The sequence below is a fragment of the Manis pentadactyla genome, chromosome 4 (genome assembly GCF_030020395.1).
Source record: "Manis pentadactyla isolate mManPen7 chromosome 4, mManPen7.hap1, whole genome shotgun sequence".
In the NCBI taxonomy this organism is placed as follows: Eukaryota; Metazoa; Chordata; class Mammalia; order Pholidota; family Manidae; genus Manis; species Manis pentadactyla.
The window spans coordinates 54,243,690-54,268,676 of NC_080022.1; the positions used below are offsets into that span (position 1 = coordinate 54,243,690).

General features: G+C 39.4%; 1 protein-coding gene across 4 annotated transcripts in view; it reads left to right on the forward strand.

Annotated features, from left to right (window-relative positions):
* The window catches only part of DNAJC6 (DnaJ heat shock protein family (Hsp40) member C6), a 144,963-nt gene that overhangs the window by 101,643 nt on the left and 18,333 nt on the right, over positions 1–24,987 (forward strand). For all 4 annotated transcript variants that reach the window (XM_036911318.2, XM_036911320.2, XM_036911317.2 and 1 more), the window contains exons 6-13: positions 3,213–3,346; positions 3,868–4,062; positions 4,945–5,062; positions 6,446–6,525; positions 7,369–7,562; positions 7,676–7,756; positions 9,945–10,376; positions 13,597–13,731. In XM_036911318.2, the coding sequence (XP_036767213.2) occupies positions 3,213–3,346; positions 3,868–4,062; positions 4,945–5,062; positions 6,446–6,525; positions 7,369–7,562; positions 7,676–7,756; positions 9,945–10,376; positions 13,597–13,731 (1,369 nt within the window). The remainder of the gene's footprint in view (positions 1–3,212; positions 3,347–3,867; positions 4,063–4,944; positions 5,063–6,445; positions 6,526–7,368; positions 7,563–7,675; positions 7,757–9,944; positions 10,377–13,596; positions 13,732–24,987) is intronic.

Below are 24,987 nucleotides of genomic sequence, written 5' to 3' on the forward strand. Positions count from 1 at the left end.
TATCATTATCCTCTAGGTATTAAAGGCTTGAATAAGTGATTGAATACATGAACAGATGAACATGCAACTATAGTATTGAAACTATTCATTGCTTCTATAAACTTCGGGGTGTACTTTTTTGTTATAGGATTATTTGATAATTTTCCCCCTCCTTCTTGAGAGCAAGTTGGCTAAAGGAAGGAAGAATGCTGAAGAGCATGTTTTCTTCTTCCTGTTTCACATCACCAAATTCTTGGCAACAGAGGAAAGGCACTTGGTGTTCGTAGGAGTTTAATGTGAAAGGCCAAAGGGTTTTCCTTTCGAAGGAACAGCAGATGGTGTAATAGAACAGATTGCTTTCAGGGACTAAGCAGCCTTTACGCACCTTGGTGATTTTCTGTTCACTCAAGAACTTTCTAAAAGTTCAGAGCCTAGGTCTGACAGCTTTGTATGGAAAGGTAGCTTGAGCCCTGAGGGTTCCAGTTCTCATGATACAATCATAAGAATAAAAAACCAACTAAGAAAAAAGAAGAGGCAGACAAAGGGCTATGTCTCCATAGGCTACTCTCTAGGCTAATGAGAAGGGTGTGCATGAGTTGGAAGTCTGCACCAAGTCTTTGGGAAATGGAATTGAAGTAGGAGATGGAAGCTTTTATTTTAATCCTATTTATACTGCTGTTTTATTAAAAATAATAAGCACATAATCATCTTTTAATAAAAAACCAATAAAACTTAAAAAGACATGCAGGTAAAAGGAGGGGTAACATATCCATGGGTCATGAACACTTTAAACATGTCAGGAAGTCTAAATGTAAAAATAATCAAAATTGAGAAAAACATCTTAAAAAGACAACTATCCTTGGTATAAAGACAAGAAATGCTTGAGGCACATGTTGTAATCTTAACTCCCTTATTGTTTCCTTTTTCAGGGGAAACAAATGTCAAAACTAGAAAGGGAGCAACAGTGATAATTAAGACAAAGCTGACAGGTAGTGAGAAGAGAGCCTTATGGTGCTTAAAAACAATCAACTCTCTAGACTTAAATTACATGACAGAATGCTGAAAGCACTTGGAAAGGGAACTGTGGATTCCTTAAGTAATAGGAGGAAACAAGAAGAGGTGTAGGCAAGCGAAGAGAATAGGTTCCTCCAAAAGATGAAGTAGATTGCTCTTCAGAAGTTACAAGCCTGTGAACCTAATGGCAATTCAAGGCAAAATTCTAATAAAAATTCTTGCACAGATGATTTTAAACTTAGGAGAAAGTCCACATTGGTTCATTATGAACACACATCTCAAACCAGCTGAACTTCTTGCAACAAGACAAATCAGTAGAGATAGTTTATTGATAGTTAATTGGATTCCTGCAAGATGTTTCCCAATTTCTTATGATCTAAATAGAGAAATTTGGGCTAGGTTGTTATCATTTAGTTGGATTGTGGCTGAACATCTGCCTGCAAAGGTAAAGGGTTAATGGATCAGTATCCTTCCAGGAGAGGGTTGCATCTGGTTGCTCTTTTAATTAACAACTTTTATGAAGATATGGAGCTCAAACAACAATTTTCTCCAACCTGGGAAGGCCATATAATGAATCTGTATTTTAAAACTTTTTACAGTTTGGCTATTTAACAGAAACTAACAATGTGAAATAAACACAGGATAAATATAAAATCCTGAATTCTGGTTCTAAAAGTTTGAGTATATTTGTTCATTAGCTTAACACATCACCTGAAAAAGAACTAGGATTTTAGTGGATAGAAAAATCAGTAAGAGCTTATGGTGTGACTTAGCCTGAATTTAAACCAGTTTGGCCTGGGGTTATATTAATAAAAGCATAGTGTCCAGACTAAGATGGTATTTCCTCTCTAGTTGGGTCAGAATGCATCTCCTCTCTTGCATTTCACATTTGGGCAGCACATTTAAGGTTGTTGTTTTAAACTGGAGACTGTTCAGAGGAAATCTCTCAAAATGGATATCAGATGAGAAAGAAACAAAGGGATTATATATTAGGGTTCTTTTGAGAAACAGAACCAATAGGAGAGAGGGAGAGACAGAGAGAAAGAAGGAGAGAGAAAGAGAGCGCTTTATTATAGGAATTGGCTCATGCAGTTATGGAGACCAAGAAGTCCCATAACTTAACAGTCTGCAAGCTGGAGAACCAGGAAATCTGGTGGCATAATTCAGTCTGAGTTCAAAGGCCTGAGAACCAGGAGCTCTGATGTCTCAGGATAGAAGACGGACATCCCAGCCCAAAAAAGCTAGAGATTTGGGCCCTTCCTTAGCCTTTTTCTTCTATTCGGGCCTTTTAACAGATCGGCTGATGCTCACTCACACTGGTGAGAATGGGTCATTTTTTACTCAGTCTACTGACTCAAATGCTGATCTCTTCTGGAAACACCCTCGCACATACACCTAGAAATAATGTTTTATCAGCTATCTGAACATCCCTTAGCCCAGTCAAGTTGACATAAACTTAACCATCACAGATTGGGTGTGTTTTTAACCAGGAAAATAGAAGAGCTGATGGAAAGGGAGGGTATTTCAGGTCTGTGATGGGCTGTCCCAGGGAGAAAGGAGTAGGTTTATTTTTTGTCCTGACAGAAGGAAGAATGAAGTCCATTGAGAGGAAGAGACATCAACTCGACCTACTTAGTATCCTTGCAAACTGGACTGGGCTCCATCAGGGGAAGTGAGCTCCTGTCACTTAAAGTATTCAGGGGAGTCTGGGTCACCATCTGTCAGGAATGGTATTGCAAATATTCCTCCATTGAATGTGGTTGAATCAAGTGAAGCATCTTTATTTTATTATGAATCTAGGAACATATTTTGGGTGAAATATACACATAGCACATTCCAAAAAGCAGTATTTACCTAATTTTTGAACTCTTTATCTCTGGCCTTAAACCAAGAGACCTCAATTATTTTGATCCTACAAGTCCAAACTTACTTTGAAGAATATTTTTCAGTAAATACATGCAAATCACATTTATATTGCAGAGTTTCTTAGGTTATTAGAGAGTCAATTTTATCCTAAGAATAAGCCTTTCCTTGGGCTTTGTGACTTATATAGCTGGGACAGATTTGAGTTTTCAAGTGAACAGTTTTGAACAGAAAGCTACCCCTGGTTGAGAGGATTTTTTTCCTCCTCTCCTCCACACTCTTATTTGCAAGTAAAGCCATTCTCAGTGGTGAGTGGTTGACCAGACCATGTTGATGACAAGCATTTTCTTTGGCAGGATGGACGGGCAGCATCGTCAATTCTGGTTGGTGCTATGTTCATTTTCTGTAATCTCTACTCTACTCCTGGCCCCGCTGTCCGGTTGTTATACGCAAAGCGACCAGGCATTGGACTTTCGCCATCCCACAGGAGGTAAAGTAAGCTAGACGAGGGGTAGGCACAGATGTGGTCTAATTGGTATCATGTACTTAAAAAAGAAAAAAAAAAAACCTTTAGGTAATTGGCTTATCTTCCCATTAGTCATAGTTTCTTCCTTTCTCTTATTTAAATTGCCTCTTCTAATTTCTTCTGGATTAAATGTGCTTCTGATAATAAATTCAAAAATTTTTCTAAAACCTGTCTTTAATTGATAAAGTTAATCTGCTAAATCAGATAGTAAAAGAGTTAAAATACTGAGCTAGTATATAGTTCCCATAAGCTTTCTCACTTAATAAATATCCTCTATTAGTTTTCTGGGGGGAGTACAGCAGTATCACTAGATAAAACTTTCATATATATTGGGTGCATTCTCTTTTGCTAGTTAATGTTTAAAAAATTAGCACAGTAAGTTTTTGTTATACATTAATCACTTCTGAGAAGAAACTTCATAGCAAAGATTGATTGCCTCATTGTCTGGTGTAGCGGCACCCACAGAATGCCAATCTTCTGTTTAGATACCTGGGCTATATGTGTGACCTCCTAGCAGACAAACCCTACCATCCTCATTTCAAGCCACTCACGATTAAGTCGATCACTGTCAGTCCAGTTCCTTTTTTTAACAAACAGAGAAATGGATGTCGTCCTTACTGTGATGTACTGATTGGAGAAACCAAGATATATACAACCTGTGCAGATTTTGAACGAATGAAGTAAGTCATGATACTTTCCTTAACTTCTTGTAAACTGCTAAATTCTTGTGAAAGTTGGATCATATTCTCCCTGTGAGGACTACATCATTGTGAAATGGCTGATACAAAAATTTTTTTTCAACATAGGTAGAAACCATAGAAATGCACACCTAAGTCAAGGGATGTCATAGCCCTCTTTCAAACAGTGATACAAACTAAGGGATTAACATTAGCTATAATGACAGGTAAGACAGTGGTGAGGGACAGAGGACTGACATTCAGTGAGAATAATGGAAGAATCAGGGATGAATGAAGTTTCTAGGTGAACAACTAGGTAAATGATGATATAATTAAAGATGGTATAGAATCCACAATAACAATAAAAATCAGGTGCCAGTGGAAGGTGGTAGAGGGTATGGAAAGAAGAGAGTGGATGGTAACATAAAATGAAATTAGTTTGCAATAGGGTGAAATTAGGGATTCGTACCCAGACCCTTACAGAGCATGGCATTGCAGTTTCTCTACTGATCTTGGTTGGACATTTTTGTTCCCCTGTTTGTGCTTTTGCTATTAATTTAAAGTTAGGGAAAGGCAGGTACATCAAGGTTGTGTGTATTTGAGGAAAACGAGACCTACAAAGTAGGGATGAGCATTTGATTTATCTGGAAATCCAGATGGGAGGGCTGGGGAGAGAGCCTGGTGTCAGACCAGCACCATCCCATGACAGAACCAGTTTGCACCCAGTTAGCCTTGGCTGCAACTACCTTTGCTCAAGGTAGGAAATGGTTCCTGGGTCCAGGCCTGGGCAAACAGCTCCCTTGGCCAGAGCCACAAAGGACTATACCTATATGATTAAATCAGACTGGACTCTCTTTCAGCGTATACTTTTGTCTCTGTTTAAAGAGAATACCGTGTCCAAGATGGAAAAATCTTCATTCCCTTGAGCATCACTGTACAAGGAGATGTGGTCGTTTCCATGTATCACTTGAGGTCAACCATTGGGAGCAGGCTGCAGGCTAAGGTACGGTTTCAGGAAGAATCATCACATGAGTTCCTCAGTCTTTAATAGAAGTATTTCAGAGTCTTTTCTCTACATCACTTTGGGCTTGAGTAACTTATAGTTTTAGAATTAGAAAGAGCCTTTAAGTTTACTTATGACTGTCTCCCTCATTTTACAGGGAGATTCAGAGACATTCACAGAGACTCAGAGAGGTTGTGACTTACCCCAAGTCCTTGGCATGATGATTGCCTGAAGCTGGCAGTCCTAGAACTTCTAGCTCTTTAGAAGCTTGTACCTTTTTTATAGTTTCCCATGTGAATCTGTGTGTGGGGGCTATTTCTAAATGAGGATGTGGGATTAAGTAATTATATTTTTTCAATTTTATACTGTGACAAAATTCACACAGCATAAAATTAACCCTGTTAAAGTATATAGTGCAGTTGTTTTTAATATTTTCAAAAGGTTGTGCAACACTACTATTTAATTCCAGAACATTTTCATCAACCCCAGAAGAAACCATATACCTGTTAGCAGTCACTGTCCATTCCACTCCTCCATCTGTTAGGCAACCACTCTACTTTCTGTCTCTATAGATTTACCTATTTTGGACATTTCATATAAATAGAATCATGCATTATGTGGTCTTTTGTGACTGGCTTAGCATGTTTTTGAGGTTCATCCATCTTTTACCATGTATCAGTAGCTCATTCCTTTATACAGCCAAATAATATCCTAGTGTATGACTATACCACCTTTTATTAATCTCTTCTTCAGTTGGTGGACATTTGAGTTATTGCCATTTTTGGATATTACAAATAATGTTATAAGTAATTGTATTTTAATTCATCCAATATTTGCTAAGTGCATGTTCTGTGCTAGTCACTGCCTACGGGTTTTGGATTGACAAGAATAGGCCTGTGCCTCTGCCTCTAAGGAACTCAGTCTAGCAGGGGAAATTCACACATGTCCAGTTATCTGCTGCCATAGTAGAGGCAGGGTAAGATGGTGTAATGAGAGTGGTTTGTTTTAGACAGAGGTGGCCCAAAGAGGCTACAGAGAGGATAATGACCTTCCAAGGTAGGCCTTAAGGATGATCTTACCAGGTTGGAGCAGGGGCATTCTCAATAGAACGAATGGAACGAGTCAGAGTATGGCAGTGTGCAAGAACATGGGACACCATCAGAAGAGGAAATGGCTTGCCAAAACAGAGTTCATGGAGGGGAGAGGTTAGAGATGGATGACATTGGGCTGGTTCCGAAGGGGGAGGTTGTTTAATGCTCATAGTAAAAACAAAGATTCAGAAGTTGAAACAGTTGAAGGTACATGGCTGCCCCAAATATAATCTTTTGATCTAATTCTCTTCTCACTGACAAATTGTAATGTGCTTTTCTAATGTATTTTTAGGTGACCAACACTCAGATATTCCAGCTTCAGTTTCATACTGGATTCATACCATTGGAAACAACAGTTTTAAAGTTCACCAAGTGAGTGCTGCTTGGGTCAAAACCCTCTTCATTCCCAGCAGCTGCGAAATGCTGGGGACCAAGTGCGAGGGCTGCAGCATCCCTGATCGGTGCTGCGGGATGGCGGAGCGTAGCTTAGCCACACTGAGAGACTGGCTGTATTTTACAGCTTGCGGTTGGGTATGATTTGTCTTGAACACAGAATACAAATAGATCAAAGACTTCAAATAGAAAGGTCTAAACTTCCATGTGAGGGAACGAGAAGGAACAAAGTATCAATACTGTGATCCTTTCCATCTGGTGTCCCTTTGTGTTTTTCAACAGAAATGGTAGTTTAATCGGTAACATGATAGGAGCAATGACGCTTCAGATGGACCCCAGTCCACAGCACTAAAGCAGGGCCCTGGGGGCCCCTCTGCACCAGATATGGATCCTTAGTCGCTCTATTACAGTGTAGTTTAGGGAGCTGAGTGGTGGCTGAAGCTGGGGTAATGGGTGGGAATTGCCGGGGTCAGGGTAGGGGTGGATATTCAAGAGCTCAGGGGGGCAGCTAAGGGCCTGTTTCACTGTTTTAGTGACTGGTTTGGCCCTGCCGGTGCACACCAGCTGGATGGAGCAGCCCTGCTTTCTAGAATGCTCTCATGTGTAGCAGTATCCAGATTCTTTCAGATTCATCCACATTATTCTCCTCTTTTCTCTAGATGAGGAAACTGAGGCTCAAAACATTAAAGCAACTTACCTAGTTAGTAATTGATTTTTCCTTGGAAAACAAGCCTCAGATTTAACCTAGGAAAGTTTCTGTACTGAATATCATCTGGTTCCATTGTTTTTCCACTGATCTTATTCTTTTAAATCCCTACTTAGGCCTGAGTTAGATGCATGTGATGTACCAGAAAAATATCCTCAGCTATTCCAGGTGACTCTGGATATAGAACTACAGCCCCATGACAAAGTGATAGACTTAACTCCACCGTGGGAACATTACTGCACAAAAGATGTCAATCCCAGCATCCTCTTCTCTTCTCACCAGGAGCATCAAGATACTCTGGTTTTAGGAGGTATGAGTCACCTGGAGGTGACTTTTTTTTTTTCAGGAGGAAATCTCTGTTTTTTTATCACATTGACTTATTTCCTGTGTGTCATTGATACTGTGTGGCTTTTTGTCTTGCAGGACAGGCTCCGATTGATATCCCTCCAGACAACCCCAGGCATTTTGGGCAAGGTGGCTTCTTTTCTTCTCTCTGTTGGCAAGGTACTTCCCACCATTCTTTTAAGTTACATGGTTAGGTGACTTAGCTACACGGTTCTTCTCCAAAGATTGCTAGTCCTTGAAGCAGCCTAAAATAAAGAAGTTATCCAATTCTTCTTATTTCTTACCCTCCTGGCTCATTCCCTTTTCAAATCGGGAATTTGAAATTACTTCTCTACTTTGAGCTCCTGGTATACTCTTAAACAGATGAAGGCGGCCATTTTTTTGTGTATGCTGAATTCTACCTTTTCTCTCTATGCTGTGTTTTGGATCACATCTTTCCTGGATTTATGAGTAAACATGGTATTTTCTAGGATCTCCCTTTACACTGATGACATGCAAATTAACAAAGGTATAAAATCTGGCATTTCTTCCAGGGGCTCTCACCACTACAGAGCAGATCTGAGCTTCCTTTGGTGCAGAGAAAAGGCAAACACTTTGCATATATGTCTCTGCTACTTGCTTTAACAACCATGGCAAGAAAAAGGCTCGATTACAGTATCCTTTTCAGCCAAACCTGGAGATATCTTCCCAACATAACACTTTAGATCGCTGCTATCAATACATTGGCATTTGGCATTCTAATTGATACCCTTTTGCCATCTTGCTTTAGTGTTTGCTGGGGTTAACTGTATGGGTCAATGTAGAATTGAATAGTAAGGACTTTCTCTAAGAAGGGTAGGAAAATGGTTTTGGCGATGGTCTACTTACAGCTCTCTTGATTGACCTTTTTCTGCTGTGTCAATTTAAGAATATTTCCACTGCCTGCACAGAGTTTTCTGTTTGATGAAAAAAATTGTTCATAAAATTCCTTTGAATTGAAAGGTTTTCTTTCAGAATTTTCTGTTGAGGAATAGAGTCAATAACATAAAAAGTTTCATAAAAGTAAACATGAAGTCTAGAGAGCAGGTAGATTTCTCAATCCTCCTTTGGTTTCTCCTATATCTTACCCTCTTCACATAAGGGTGTCTAATAAAACTTCACTTTTACCTCTCCTCTGCCACTGTAGTTATCATTGTTTAGTAATCATTCCTGTTATAGGTTTTAGGACAAATACACAATCTCTTATCTTAACCTCATAGAATCAGATGTGTTTAGAATTGCAGAATATTTTGGATTTTAGAAAGGTGATATGGTACATAAACTGCATATTATTGAGCATCCCCAGTAGTGTCTCAGACAACTTGTAATCAAGTATATTAATGTTTCTGCAGTGAGACATATAAATAACCTAGAGTAAGATAAATGAAGACTATAAATACTTTCACATCAGTTCTGGTCAGATTTTTCTGGCATGTGGGTTTGCACCAAACTTAGGGAAACATTTCCATTTTCATAGCTTTTTATATTTTAGAACTAGAGATAAGGGATGTGGATCTGTGCTTGATTTGGAATGTGGGTCTACTTGACACTAAGTAACAAAGCTTCATAGAAGGATCTGTCTCAAAAAGGTCCATTTCTAAGCTTCTCCATTCCTTCCCCAGAAAAGACTTCTTTCTTGCTGGCCATTTTGTGCTGAAAGTATCTTTTTTCAGTTGATGTAAGGGTAAGGCCCATCCTAAGCTGACCCATTCCCTCTATTCACTTATTAAGTGTATGGTTCACCTCTGCTCTGGGCTGTGGGAGAAAGGCCTTGCTCTTGATTGCAAGCCGCATGAAGAGATAAAAGACAGTGAGAGGAGACAGCAAAGGAATAGGGAATAATGTATTTTTTTTCAAAGCTCCTTGCATAGCACCTGGAAGATAATAATCTTAACCATTTACATACTTAACATCAATATGAATACTTTCTGTGTATCATCTCGTATAAGTCTCACAGCAGCCACGTGAGTTAGGTATTATTTATTCAATACCCCCATTTTGTGGAGGGCGGAACCAAGGCGTAAAAACGGGAAGTAATGTTCTCAGTGTCACAGACCCAGTAGGTTGGAGAGCTAGGATTCAAATCAGGCTGGCTGGTTCCAGAGTCCCTGTTCTGCACCACTATGCTGTGCTGCCTCTCAGGTGCTCTGCAAATGGTGATTAAATGTAATGTGAAATGCTTGAAGTTTTCCATTGGTACGGGTCTCAAGCATTGTTTGCTTAGGGTTGTTCCTTCTCTCTTTTGGGCATTATGTACATACACTGTAACAAAACCCAAAAAAGCTATAGCCAGTAACTCACTGTTTATTGCCATACTGGCCCTCCCCAGATCAGAAATCAGAGAAATCATTCTGTGAGGAAGATCACGCTGCCCTAGTGAATCAGGAAAGTGAGCAGTCGGACGATGAACTGCTAGCCCTTTCCAGTCCACACGGCAATGCCAATGGCGACAGACATCACGGAGCCAAGAGGCCCAGCAAAAAGCAGCAGGAGCCAGCTGCCTCTGCACCCCCTGAAGAGGCAGACCTTCTCGGCCTGGAAGGGTCCGCAGTGAGTAAGAAGTTCTCACCGCCGGTGGCTCCTCCCACCAATTCCGAACTGCTGAGTGACCTGTTTGGGGTTGGAGGTGCGGCTGGCCCTGCCCCGGCTGGACAGTCAGGGATGGAAGATGTGTTTCAGCCAAGTGGACCTGCGTCCGCCCAGTCAACACCACGTCGGCCTGCCACCTCCTCTGCGTCTCCAACCCTGAAAGTGGGGGAAGGTAATTTTCTCTATGTGGCTCTGTACCTCTCAGTTTTGAATTATAACATTTGGACCAACCAGGTAGAACTGAACTGTCCTAATATGCTAGACTTTTCTGCTCTCCTGAAAGTTCCTTAAAGGTCTATATATCTTCCTTTAAATGGGGAACATGAGGAAATAGAAATTTTGTCCATTTTGGTAGGACAGTCTAAGAGTGAATATTTGAACTCTTCACCTTTATTTTTTTTCAGAGGTTCAGTCCTAAGCTTCAGGTACTTTTGCATAGAGACATAGACTGATTAATCTTGATTAATAAAAATAGCTAATATTTGTGAGGTCCTTACAATTTGCTAAACATGGAATGTAACACTAAATATGAATTCAATTATTATAAAAACCCAGAAAATAGGTACAGTTATTATCCCTATTTTTTAACTGAGGAAATGGGGACTTAGGATCAAATTAGTAGCATATATTTATACAGCTAGTACTAGATGGGGCCAGTGTCCCAAACCAGGCCATCTGATTTGAGAGCTTTCCCTAAGTCTTCCTGTAATGCCCTCCTGTAATTGTAATTTTCTGAATGCCCGTTGGCTGTGCAGAGAAGTACTTGGTTGCCTCAGGATATATTTAAGGGACTCAAGCCAGCAGCACTGCTGACAGAAGCAGAGGGGCTGGTGCCAGGGAAGGAGTTTGAGCCCCAAGCAACTCAGCTTCACTTTGCTCATTGCACAGACCCAACCTTTTCATATGACAGATCATTGACAATTTTTTGACATTTGCAAGACAGTGTTGCTGGGTAAGCACAGGTCACTTACAACTTTTGAAGAACCAACTGCCCATTCTTCGTGTCACTATTAACCAAGATGACATCAATTAGGAAGAGTAAAGAGAAATACCTCTTCAGGCATGTGGTAACCTGTGAGAACTTTCTTTCCCAAGCTCATCCTCTAGTTCGCAGAAGGCTTTGGGCTGGTCTTGATTTATAGTATCCCAGCTGAGAGTTATAGAGTAACTATAAAGGGACACTGAGGCATTCTTCTTAAGAGTGAGTCTCAGAATCATAGAATGTAGGTCCTGAGGCTCAAGCTCCTAGATTAGTTATTGATGGAGTCAGGGTGTGGACCCAGGGATCCTGAATCCCAGACTATTTCCTCCATACTTCACTTCCTTCCATCCAGTTCCTACTCACCAAAGTGAATGAAAGCTCTGTCTGGAAAAAAAAATCCCCAAGGTCTAAGAAAGCATAGTACTCAGTCATGTTTTAAGACCATATACCTGTGTGACCTTCAGTGATTTAATTCATCATAGTCCCAGACAGTTATGTTCCAGTATCAGAGCCAGAGGGGCCTTTGAAAAATTAGTTAAACCAGTGCCTTAGGTTATAAATGAAATTGAGCCTAGATATATTGATTGACTTGTTCAAGGATACACAGCTGATTAGTGGCAAATCTAGATCTAGAACTCATGTATTCTGTCCTTCAAGAGGAAGTGTCCTTCAAGAACACTGAGTCCAGAGTTAAGGGTCTGGACTTGAATCCCAGACTGACACTCAACTATCTGTATAGCCTTATTTAAAAATCTTAACCTTCTTTGTAAAGTGGGAACAATACTTATCTATCAACATTGTTGTAAAAACTAAATTTTGAGCTCTTGTGGTGTTGGGAAATTCACTTTTAGTTATTTGAGAATGCCTCTAATTTAACATAAATTGATATTAAAAGTGTACCAAATAATAAAAGATTTTAGCATCTTCCACTGGTGGGCTTCAAACTTAGATGTAACAGAGGTATTAACCCTTATAGTTACTCTATAAATCTCAGTATTCTCATTTCATAGAAGGAATAAAGTTTTATGAGTATTAAATGAGGTAGAGGATGTACATCATGAAACAGAGTGCCTGACGTAGCTGGTATCATTGCTGCTGCATTGGCTAATCTGCTGCCAACAGATGATAGGAGAGCACTGTGGGTCAGCGATGTCTTAGCTGAACACACAGTAAACCACATAACCAACCTGGATTTGAGAGTGGGATTTTCTCATTAACTTGTTTGATTCTAGGTCAATTCCTAGAGTAGGTCAATCATTCTAGGAAGCAGTTGGCCCATTAGCTTGATACTTATAGATTAGGAAGTGACATCTCAGTCTAGGGAGCTAAAAGGAATTTTGTTCCTTGCCCAATAATGAGAAATTAAAGACCAGTTATATGCATGCAGCTCTGTATGGTTTTCATCACATACGTTTCATGCCTGTGAGGAATGTGAGATGGTGCCTTTGGGAAACTCCTGGAATTTAGAGTGAGAAGACTTGAGCATGAGTTCCAGCCCTATCAGTTGATATTTTGCAAGAAACTTGGCTTTCTGAACCTCAGTTCCATTGTCTATAGGGTGAAGATAATACCACTTCTGTCTGACGGAGAGATTGAAGATCAGTTGAGATATTTTTTTATGAAAGGGGACGGAAACCATGAAAAATGATACAATGTCAGTATTGTTGCCTTGTTGCTGGAAACCTCAGCTGCCCACTTTATTCTAGTGTTGGTTCCTTGACAAACTTTTCCTCATTTCACCGAATCTGCACCTAGTTTCTAGCAAGTTGTTAAGAGGTAGTATTTTGGAAACATTTGAGTTCCCTGGGACAGAGACATGATGAGTTCAGTTTCTGTCATATTCATTTTCCTCTCTTTTTAATTTTCAAGTGACCCAGAAACCACTAAAAACACAAAACAAAATTTAAGCAGAGCTCTTTAATAGCAGACCCCCACCCCCCAGCCCATGCCTGGTATTTGTCCACTAATTCATTCAGTGTGAGCACAATTCATTCACTGAGTATCATCTATGGCCCAGCCATGGGTTTGCCACTCATTGATTCATCTGTGTTGACCTTTTCTTCTCTGCTAGTCTGTAAGCTTGGTTGACATTTCATGTTCTTAAGATGCCCAAAGGCCCAGTGAGTCCTCATTTATAGTATTTATGGCTCATCCACCAAATAAATCCAGCGTCCTCCTTTGTCCACAAAGAGGGGTTTATTCATGTGTGGTCAGAAATCCTTGGGATCCATTGTTGGCCCTGGAGGAAGTTGTAAGAATATTATGGGTCTGCGGAGTGGCCCAGGAGGCAGGCTTCAACTCCATTTTTCATGCATTTGGCCTAGGGCCTGGCAATGGGGGCAGCTCTTCAATACTTACTGAATTAATGAACTCCTAGGACAAAGAATACATTTTCCATTTTGTTTCCTAGGTGCCCCCTTTGATCCATTTGGAACACCTTCTAAACCATCGGGTCAAGATTTGCTGGGTTCTTTTCTGAACACATCCAGTGCTTCAAGTGACCCCTTTCTTCAGCCTACGAGGAGTCCTTCACCTACAGTGCATGGTAAGGAAGTATTTTATATTGTGTTCGGTGGAACATAGTTTTTTCCACAAGATTTCAGTTGGTACTTAGATGTAAAAGCATCCTGTGGGTGTTTGTTTTGTTATGTTGGCAAAGCTACATAATACTTCTCTCTTTTGGAAATTAACAATTCCTATTTCCATATTAAAAGTTCTGGGATATCTTACAGTAAACAAGCCTGATTAACTTTGTTTTTCTCAGCTTATTTATTTGCCTAAAACTTATTTGACTGTGGAATTCCTTTTTGCATTACAGATGCATACACAGATTTATAAAGTATCATTGATTGTAGGATGTATCTTTATTTAATGTACTGATGAGAAATAAAAATAAGCCCTGCAATTTTTAGTTGTTTAGGAGATGGATCCTAGTTGGAGAAATCTTTGAAATGTAGAAAAATGTGAGTCTGAAGTTAATAAAATGTGATATGAGCATTCCACAAAATTACTATTCCACAGAACAAAGTTTAAAAGACAATACCCTGATGTAGTAGATCTACTCTAATACAAGGCCATTAGCCACATGTAGCTGTAGAGCACTTGAAATGTGGCTAGCTGATTTGAAACACACTCTAAGTATAAAATACATACCAGATTTAAAAACTCAGTACAATATAAAATATTTTATTAATACTATTTATATTGATCATTTATCCAGATAGTACTTTGAATATATTGGGTTAAAAAATATATATTATTAAAATTAATTTCACCAGGGTCTTTTAATTTTTTTTAGTGTGACTTCTAGAAAATTTAAAATTATATATGTGGCCCCATTATATTTCTATATTAGAGACTTAGGTTGTATGGAAAGAAATGTACATACACATTTCTAAGTGCAAAAGGGTATCACTTAGGTAACACTGACTAAAACTGGAGCTCTTCAGTGAAGGACAAATGGCTTTGGACTAGAGAACTGCAGCTCAATCCTGATGTAGGAGGTGTTGAACATCATTGGCCTCAATCTAGAGCACATGTATTTTTGAAGGCACCCAAGCACTGGAGAATGCAAGCCAATTATCAGCTTGACTTCATGGAAGCCCTACAAATGCAAAAGGATGATGAATTGTGCAATATTGGTCAAACTGTTGAGTAAAATTAGTGAAACATTGACTAAAAATGAGAAATCAGTCCAGGAGTAACTTTGATGGGTGATTTCCCATTGGTCTTAAATCTCAAATCATTTGAAGTGGATCCATAGGACCATATCCATGAAGTTCATCTTTCACCTTTGAGTAGTGTACCCTTAAGAGAATATCCTGACTGCAAATTGGTTACCCTGAGAGGAAAGATGCAGGGATATAGGTTAAAGCTGTTGTTTTTGCTCACTGACTTAAAACGTAAGTCATGTCATGGCTGTGTTCAAAATGGCTCCCTATCTTGCTTGGTGTGGAAGCCAAAATCCTGGAATGACCCACGTAGGTCTGGGTGCTCTAGCATCCCAGTGCTGTGACCTCATTTCCTGTTGTCTCCCTCTTGCTCTCTCCCTTCCAACCATACTGGCCTCTTTGCTCTTGCAAAGAACCTAGAGGTGCCTTGGAAAGAAATTCTTTCTCATGGCATCCTGTTTCTTTCTTTCTTTCTTTTTTTTTTTTCACTTAAAATTTTTTATTGAAGTATAGTTTATTTACAGTAGTTTATTGATTGCAGGTGTACAACACAGTGATTCAACAATGATATACATTGTGAAATGTTCACCCCAAGAAGTGTAGTTGCCCTCTGTCACCATACAAGTTATTACAATATTATTGGCTATATTCCCTATACTGCACTTTTCATTCCTGTGATGGTGTCTGCCGTTGAAATCGAACAGTCTGAAGGGGAGGCGTGGAGCTGAATAAATGTACACCTCACTCTGAGAGGACACCCCATGTTGGGCGCCAGATGTAACGTGTCGCTCATCTTCTTTGGGTGAAATGAGAGAACAAAAAACACAGACAACACCGACAGACAATGGCTGCAGCCCCGATGTGGCGCAGCACTTTTATTTTCATACTGCCTTTCTCGGACTTCAGCTAAGTGCTATACTCATCTTTCTCATCTCAGTGGGGGACAGGCCAGAGCACCTTATTGATTTTCTTAGAAGCTGCCTGGTAAGCAGTGGCAGTGTTTTCACACATCCTCAAGGTCTCCCTGTTTTCAGAGTGAGGAGTCTTGGCTCGTCTTCAAGGACAAGATATGTTTTTGTGGGCAGGTAACTTCCAAGGACTGCACCGGTTGTTCTCAAGCTTGTGCTTTCCCATGCTGCGTTCAGACATGGGGGAAGGTGCTTTCCCATTTTGCCTACAAACATGTGAGAAGACAAAGGCCGTCGCCAACATCTCCCCCTTTTTTCTTTAATAAAACAACCAGCCTAACTCAGACTGGGTCAAGGTATGTGCCTGTCTTAGGTTGTATGGTTGAAGTAAATCTTTACCCGTCATGGGGCTATAGTCCTGTCGACCACTCCCTGTCTAAGGTTGGTATTTACAATTCAACTGTATCTTACCCGTCATTGGCTACCATACTTGACTTTAGAACTTATGATTTACAAGTGGGGGGGCCGTCTGCAATTTCAAATGATGCAGGTCTCTTAAGGCTTGTTGGATGAGTTTCCACATGCTGCGAAGGACACAAGGCCCTAGTAACAGCAATAGAAGATATAAAATGCTTAGGGTTAAGAGAGGTGTGACAGTGTGCCAGAGACTATTCAGGGGTTCTTTGCACATGTCTTTTATCTGATTTAATATATCAGATGCAGTTTTGGCTGCAAATAAGATATTATTTAAATGGTTCTGTGGTGACCAGGAATATAACTCTCCCTTTTTTGTTTTTTCCAATTGAGCTTTAAGGGTGCTATGGGCACACTTCACAGTGCCTTGGCTTTGTGGATTATATGGTATCTTAGCTTTGTGTGAAATATGCATTACATGGCTGAGATCAAACATGTCAAAAGACAGACATAACTTGTATATATATATATATATATAGGTTTTAACAAACTACTAGTCAAATTGCATACAAACATTAACAGAATAGGAATACAGATACATAATAAAGGCAGACTTACAATTACTAGTTATATCTAATGAAATTAAGAAAACTAGTTAGGTAATTCAGGCATTTGTAAAAACTTATTGACAATATGATGGATATCATCTAATTGATTTTGGGTAGTATGAGAAAAATCAGACAAATTGAAACAACACATTCCTGGAAACTGTTCACATCCTACATGCTCTTTTAATAGCAGACAGTCTACAGCAGCGCGATTCTGAAGCACCACAGCTCGCAATTCTCCCAGTTCTTGGTGGAGTTCAGATAATACAGAAGCAGTCAAATTTGTTGTTTTGCTATATGCACAGGCCAGCTTAGGTATTTCTTTTAGCATTCCAATGACAACTCTAGGGACCTGCAGGAGGAATGCAGCTGCAACTGCAACAGCGGCAGGATCTCAGTTTTAAGTTTTCATGATAATCAGATGGCAGAGCTCAGAGAAGCCTTTTGCGCTTATATTCAGGATATAGAGCAGGAAGAATGCATCTCACACTACAAACACCTTGATAGTGTGGAGAGAGGGCTTGATATGTTTCATTATCACACAAAAATACTCAACTATTTGGAAGTCTATATCTAGAAGACTATTTTACATTGATTGCACAATTACAGTAAGAGGCTACATGAGTACAATTAATACATACACAATCAGTAATTATAGTAGTGCTAACAGGTAAATTTAATTGGGCATCAGGAGTAAGCATCTTAGGGGGAAGAGTGACATTTCTGTAACATAAAACATTCAGTAATAAAGTTTAGCATTATTCTTTTTGACAATGCTTTCTAGGTAAATATATATCAGGTAAATAAGTCAAATTAGTCAAATATTTTCCTTGATGAGGAGAAGAAATTCCACTGATATGTTCCAGGGGCCCTCTGGAAAATATCAGAGTTAATTGAGAGGTAAAAATACCTTTTTAAATTTGGTCTTGGGAAGTTGTCAAAAGTTTTTAAGGCACTTGCTTAAATAGAATTATAGTTATTTTTTTTTTTAAATAATTATTTTTTATTGAAGGGTAGTTGATGCACAGTATTACATTACATTAGTTTCAAGTGTACAACACAGTGGTAGAACATTTATATACATAATTCTAGGTTCCAGCTATCACCCTACCAAGCTGTTACAATATCTTGACTATATTCCTTATGCTATACATTACATCCCGGTTACTTATTTATTTTACCATTGGAAGTCTGTCCTTTTTTTTTTTTTTTTTTTGTGAGGGCATCTCTCATATTTATTGATCAAATGGTTGTTAACGACAATAAAATTCTGTATAGGGGAGTTAATGCTCAATGCACAATCATTAATCCACCCCAAGCCTAATTTTCGTCAGTCTCCAATCTTCTGAGGCATAACAAACAAGTTCTTACATGTAGAACAAATTCTTACATAATGAATAAGTTACATGGTGAACAGTACAAGGGCAGTCATCACAGAAACTTTTGGTTTTGCTCATGCATTATGAACTCTAAACAGTCAGTTCAAATATGAATACTCATTTGGTTTTTATACTTGATTTATATGTGGATACCACATTTCTCTCTTTATTATTATTATTTTTAATAAAATGCTGAAGTGGTAGGTAGATACAAGATAAAGGTAGAAAACATAGTTTAGTGTTGTAAGAGAGCAAATGTAGATGATCAGGTGTGTGCCTGTAGACTATGTGTTAATCCAAGCTAGACCAGGGCAATAAAACATCCACGTATGCAGAAGATTTCTCTCAGAACAGGGGGGGGTGAGGTTCTAAGCCTCACCTCTGTTGATCCCCAATTTCTCACCTGATGGCCCCCCTGCAACTGTGCCTGTCTTAGGTTGTTCCTCCCTTGAGGAATCTTACCCGTCTCTGGCTAACCAGTCGTCTTCCGGGGCCATACAGGGAAATGTAGAGTTGGTAAGTGAGAGAGAAGCCTTATTGTTTGAAAAGGTTAGCTTTTTATTTCTTTGCATATTTATGCCCTGTGGCTTCTATGCCCAGCATTTGTCTTGAGGTATCTTTACCACTTGGAGGAGTTATGATACTCAGTAAATTTGATATGAGGCACGAATTCTATTTAAGGGTTGTAATTAGGAATGAAGAAGAAAAGCTATAGAAGTAGCAGGCGGAAGAAAACATGGGAAGATTGATTATTTCTTTGACATATCTTCTTGTAGAGTAACTTCAGCGTATATAGGTTTTAAGCTACTACTTAAATTGCGCACACACATTAACATAATAGGAGTATAGTTACATAACCAAAGCATATCTGTAATTACCAGCCATCTCCAGTGAAACCAAGAAAACCATTAAGGCACCTTAGGCATTTGTGAAAACTTATCTATGATATGGTGGATATTGTCCAACTGAACTTGAACAGTCTGAGAGAAATCAGACAAATTAAAACAACCCATTCCTGGGGACTGTTCACATCCCATATGTTCTTTTAACAGTAAATAGTCTGTAGTTGTAAGAGTTTGGAGCGATACAATTTGCACTTCTCCAAATTCTTGGTTGAGTTCCAACAGTATAGATCCAGTCAAATTTGTTGTTTTACTGTATGCACAGGCCAGCTTAGATATCTCCTTCCTCATTCCCATGGCAAGTCCAGGAACTGGTGGGATGAGTGCATCTACACCTGTAGCAGTGCGTGGATCTTTGTTGGGGTTTTTTGATGATCATCTTCTGGCATGAGTCTTCCAGAGAGTGCAGATGTTGGAAGTTCTTTTTCATATCGTATCTTAGTTCATTTTCGGGGTAGCCCAATTAGGCTTTGATCCTCTGTATAAACACAAACAGACCCTTTGCCTACACTTTTATATGCCCTTTATACCCTTGTGTAGAACTCATTGGAGGTTACCACACAGGAACTGCCCTTTTTTTTTTTTTTGCTTTGTTTTTGGTATCACTAATCTACACTTACATGATGAATATTATGTTTACTAGGCTCTCCCCTATACCAGGTCTCCCCTATAAACCCCTTTACAGTCACTGTCCATCAGCATAGCAAAATGTTGTAGAATCACTACTTGCCTTCTCTGTGTTGTACAGCATTCCCTTTTCTCCTACCCCCCCATGTATGTTAATCTTAATACCCCCCTACTTCTCCCCCCATTATCCCTCCCTACCCACCCATCCTCCCCAGTCCCTTTCCCTTTGGTACCTGTTAGTCCATTCTTGAGTTCTGTGATTCTGCTGCTGTTTTGTTCCTTCAGTTTTTCCTTTGTTCTTATATTCCACAGATAAGTGAAATCATTTGGTATTTCTCTTTCTCCGCTTGGCTTGTTTCACTGAGCATAATACCCTCCAGCTCCATCCATGTTGCTGCAAATGATTGGATTTGCCCTTTTCTTATGGCTGAGTAGTATTCCATTGTGTATATGTACCACATCTTCTTTATCCATTCATCTATTGATGGACATTTAGGTTGCTTCCAATTCTTGGCTATTGTAAATAGTGCTGCAATAAACATAGGGGTGCATCTGTCTTTCTCAAACTTGATTGCTGCGTTCTTAGGGTAAATTCCTAGGAGTGCAATTCCTGGGTCAAATGGTAAGTCTGTTTTGAGCATTTTGATATACCTCCATACTGCTTTCCACAATGGTTGAACTAACTTACATTCCCACCAGCAGTGTAGGAGGGTTCCCCTTTCTCCACAGCCTCGCCAACATTTGTTGTTGTTTGTCTTTTGGATGGCAGCCATCCTTACTGGTGTGAGGTGATACCTCATTGTAGTTTTAATTTGCATTTCTCTGATAATTAGCGATGTGGAGCATCTTTCCATGTGTCTGTTGGCCATCTGTATTTCTTTTTTGGAGAACTGTCTGTTCAGTTCCTCTGCCCATTTTTTAATTGGGTTATTTGTTTTTTGTTTGTTGAGGCATGTGAGCTCCTTATATATTCTGGACGTCAAGCCTTTATCGGATGTGTCATTTTCAAATATATTCTCCCATACTGTAGGGATCCTTCTTGTTCTATTGATGGTGTCTTTTGCTGTACAGAAGCTTTTCAGCTTAATATAGTCCCACTTACTCATTTTTGCTGTTGTTTTCCTTGCCCGGGGAGATATGTTCAAGAAGAGGTCACTCATGTTTATGTCTAAGAGGTTTTTGCCTATGTTTTCTTCCAAGAGTTTAATGGTTTCATGGCTTACATTCAGGTCTTTGATCCATTTTGAGTTTACTTTTGTATATGGGGTTAGACAATGGTCCAGTTTCATTCTCCTAGATGTAGCTGTCCAGTTTTGCCAGCACCATCTGTTGAAGAGACTGTCATTTCGCCATTGTATGTCCATGGCTCCTTTATCAAATATTAATTGACCATATATGTCTGGTTTAATGTCTGGATTCTCTAGTCTGTTCCATTGGTCTGTGGCTCTGCTCTTGTGCCAGTACCAAATTGTCTTGATTACTATGGCTTTATAGTAGAGCTTGAAGTTGGGGAGTGAGATCCCCCCTACTTTATTCTTCTTTCTCAGGATTGCTTTGGCTATTCGGGGTCTTTGGTGTTTCCATATGAATTTTTGAATTATTTGTTCCAGTTCATTGAAGAATGTTGCTGGTAGTTTCATAGGGATTGCATCAAATCTGTATATTGCTTTGGGCAGGATGGCCATTTTGACGATATTAATTCTTCCTAGCCACGAGCATGGGATGAGTTTCCATCTGTTAGTGTCCCCTTTAATTTCTCTTAAGAGTGACTTGTAGTTTTCAGAGTATAAGTCTTTCACTTCTTTGGTTAGGTTTATTCCTAGGTATTTTATTTTTTTGGATGCAATTGTGAATGGAGTTGTTTTCCTGATTTCTCTTTCTGTTGGTTCGTTGTTAGTATATAGGAAAGCCACAGATTTCTGTGTGTTGATTTTGTATCCTGCAACTTTGCTGTATTCCAATATCAGTTCTAGTAGTTTTGGGGTGGAGTCTTTAGGGTTTTTTATGTACAGTATCATGTCATCTGCAAATAGTGACAGTTTAACTTCTTCTTTACCAATCTGGATTCCTTCTATTTCTTTATTTTGTCTGATTGCCGTGGCTAGGACCTCCAGTACTATGTTAAATAACAGTGGAGAGAGTGGGCATCCCTGTCTAGTTCCCGATCTCAGCGGAAATGCTTTCAGGTTCTCGCTGTTCAATATAATGTTGGCTGTGGGTTTATCATAGATGGCCTTTATTATGTTGAGGTACTTGCCCTCTATTCCCATTTTGCTGAGAGTTTTTAACATGAATGGATGTTGAACTTTGTCAAATGCTTTTTCAGCATCTATGGAGATGATCATGTGGTTTTTGTCTTTCTTTTTGTTGATGTGGTGGATGATGTTGATGGACTTTCGAATGTTGTACCATCCTTGCATCCCTCGGATGAATCCCACTTGGTCATGGTGTATGATCCTTTTGATGTATTTTTGAATTCGGTTTGCTAATATTTTGTTGAGTATTTTTGCATCTACGTTCATCAGGGATATTGGTCTGTAGTTTTCTTTTCTGGTGGGGTCTTTGCCTGGTTTTCGTATTAGGGTGATGTTAGCTTCATAGAATGAGTTTGGGATTATCCCCTCCTCCTCTATTTTTTGGAAAACTTTAAGGAGAATGGCTATTATATCTTCCCTGTATGTCTGATAAAATTCCGAGGTAAATCCATCTGGCCCGGGGGTTTTGTTCTTTGGTAGTTTTTTGATTACCGCTTCAATTTCGTTGCTGGTAATTGGTCTGTTTAGATTTTTCTGTTTCTTCCTGGGTCAATCTTGGAAGGTTATATTTTTCTAGGAAGTTGTCCATTTCTCCTAGGTTTCCCAGCTTGTTAGCATATAGGTTTTCATAGTATTCTCCAATAATTCTTTGCATTTCCGTGGGGTCCGTCGTGATTTTTCCTTTCTCGTTTCTGATACTGTTGATTTGTGTTGACTCTCTTTTCTTCTTAATAAGTCTGGCTAGAGGCTTATCGATTTTGTTTATTTTCTCGAAGAACCAGCTCTTGGTTTCATTGATTTTTGCTATTGTTTTATTCTTCTCAATTTTATTTATTTCTTCTCTGATCTTTATTACGTCCCTCCTTCTGCTGACCTTAGGCCTCATCTGTTCTTCTTTTTCCAATTTCAATAATTGTGACATTAGACCATTCATTTGGGATTGCTCTTCCTTTTTTAAATATGCTTGGATTGCTATATACTTTCCTCTTAAGACTGCTTTTGCTGTGTCCCACAGAAGTTGGGGCTTAGTGTTGTTGTTGTCATTTGTTTCCATATATTGCTGGATCTCCATTTTGATTTGGTCATTAATCCATTGATTATTTAGGAGCGTGTTGTTAAGCCTCCATGTGTTCGTGAGCCTCTTTGCTTTCTTTGTACAGTTTATTTCTAGTTTTATGCCTTTGTGGTCTGAAAAGTTGGTTGGTAGGATTTCAATCTTTTGGAATTTTCTGAGGCTCTTTTTGTGGCCTAGTATGTGGTCTATTCTGGAGAATGTTCTATGTGCACTTGAGAAGAATGTATATCCCGCTGCTTTTGGATGTAGAGTTCTATAGATGTCTATTAGGTCCATCTGCTCTACTGTGTTGTTCAGTGCTTCCGTGTCCTTACTTATTTTCTGCCCAGTGGATCTATCCTTTGGGGTGAGTGGTGTGTTGAAGTCTCCTAGAATGAATGCATTGCAGTCTATATCCCCCTTTAGTTCTGTTAGTATTTGTTTCACATATGCTGGTGCTCCTGTGTTGGGTGCATATATATTTAGAATGGTTATATCCTCTTGTTTGACTGAGCCCTTTATCATTATGTAGTGTCCTTCTTTATCTCTTGTTACTTTCTTTGTTTTGAAGTCTATTTTGTCTGATATTAGTACTGCAACCCCTGCTTTCTTCTCACTGTTGTTTGCTTGAAATATGTTTTTCCATCCCTTGACTTTTAGTCTGTACATGTCTTTGGGTTTGAGGTGAGTTTCTTGTAAGCAGCATATAGATGGGTCTTGCTTTTTTATCCATTCTGTTACTCTGTGTCTTTTGATTGGTGCATTCAACCCATTAACATTTAGGGTGACTATTGAAAGATATGTACTTATTGCCATTGCAGGCTTTAAATTCGTGGTTACCAAAGGTTCAAGGTTAGCCTCTTTAGTATCTTACTGCCTAACTTAGCTCGCTTATTGAGCTGTTATATACACTGTCTGGAGATTCTTTTCTTCTCTCCCTTCTTGTTCCTCCTCCTCGATTCTTCATATGTTGGGTGTTTTGTGCTGTGCTCTTTCTAGGAGTGCTCCCATCTAGAGCAGTCCCTGTAAGATGTTCTGTAGAGGTGGTTTGTGGAAAGCAAATTCCCTCAGCTTTTGTTTGTCTGGGAATTGTTTAATCCCACCGTCATATTTGAATGATAGTCGTGCTGGATACAGTATCCTTGGTTCAAGGCCCTTCTGTTTCATTGTATTAAATATATCATGCCATTCTCTTCTGGCCTGTAGGGTTTCTGTTGAGAAATCTGACGTTAGCCTGATGGGTTTCCCTTTATAGGTGACCTTTTTCTCTGTAGCTGCCTTTAACACTCTTTCCTTGTCCTTGATCTTTGCCATTTTAATTATTATGTGTCTTGGTGTTGCCCTTCTTGGATCCTTTCTGTTGGGGGTTCTGTGTATTTCCGTGGTCTGTTCGATTACTTCCTCCCCCAGTGTGGGGAAGTTTTCAGCAATTATTTCTTCTAAGATACTTTCCATCTCTTTTCCTCTCTCTTCTTCTTCTGGGACCCCTATAATACAGATATTTTTCCTTTTGGATTGGTCACACAGTTCTCTTAATATTGTTTCATTCCTGGAGATCCTTTTGTCTCTCTCTATGTCAGCTTCTATGCGTTCCTGTTCTCTGATTTCAATTCCATCAATGGCCTCTTGCATCCTATCCATTCTGCTTATAAACCCTTCCAGAGTTTGTTTCATTTCTGCGATCTCCTTTCTGGCATCTGTGATCTCCTTCCGGACTTCATCCCATTTCTCTTGCGTATTTCTCTGCATCTCTGTCAGCATGTTTATGATTCTTATTTTGAAGTCTTTTTCAGGGAGACTGGTTAGGTCTGTCTCCTTCTCTGGTGTTGTCTCTGTGATCTTTGTCTGCCTGTAGCTTTGCCTTTTCATGGTGATAGGAATAGTCTGCAGAACTGGGACGAGTGACGGCTGGAAGGACTTCCTTTCTTGTTGGTTTGTGGCCCTCCTCTCCTGGGAGAACAGCGGCCTCTAGTGGCTTGTGCT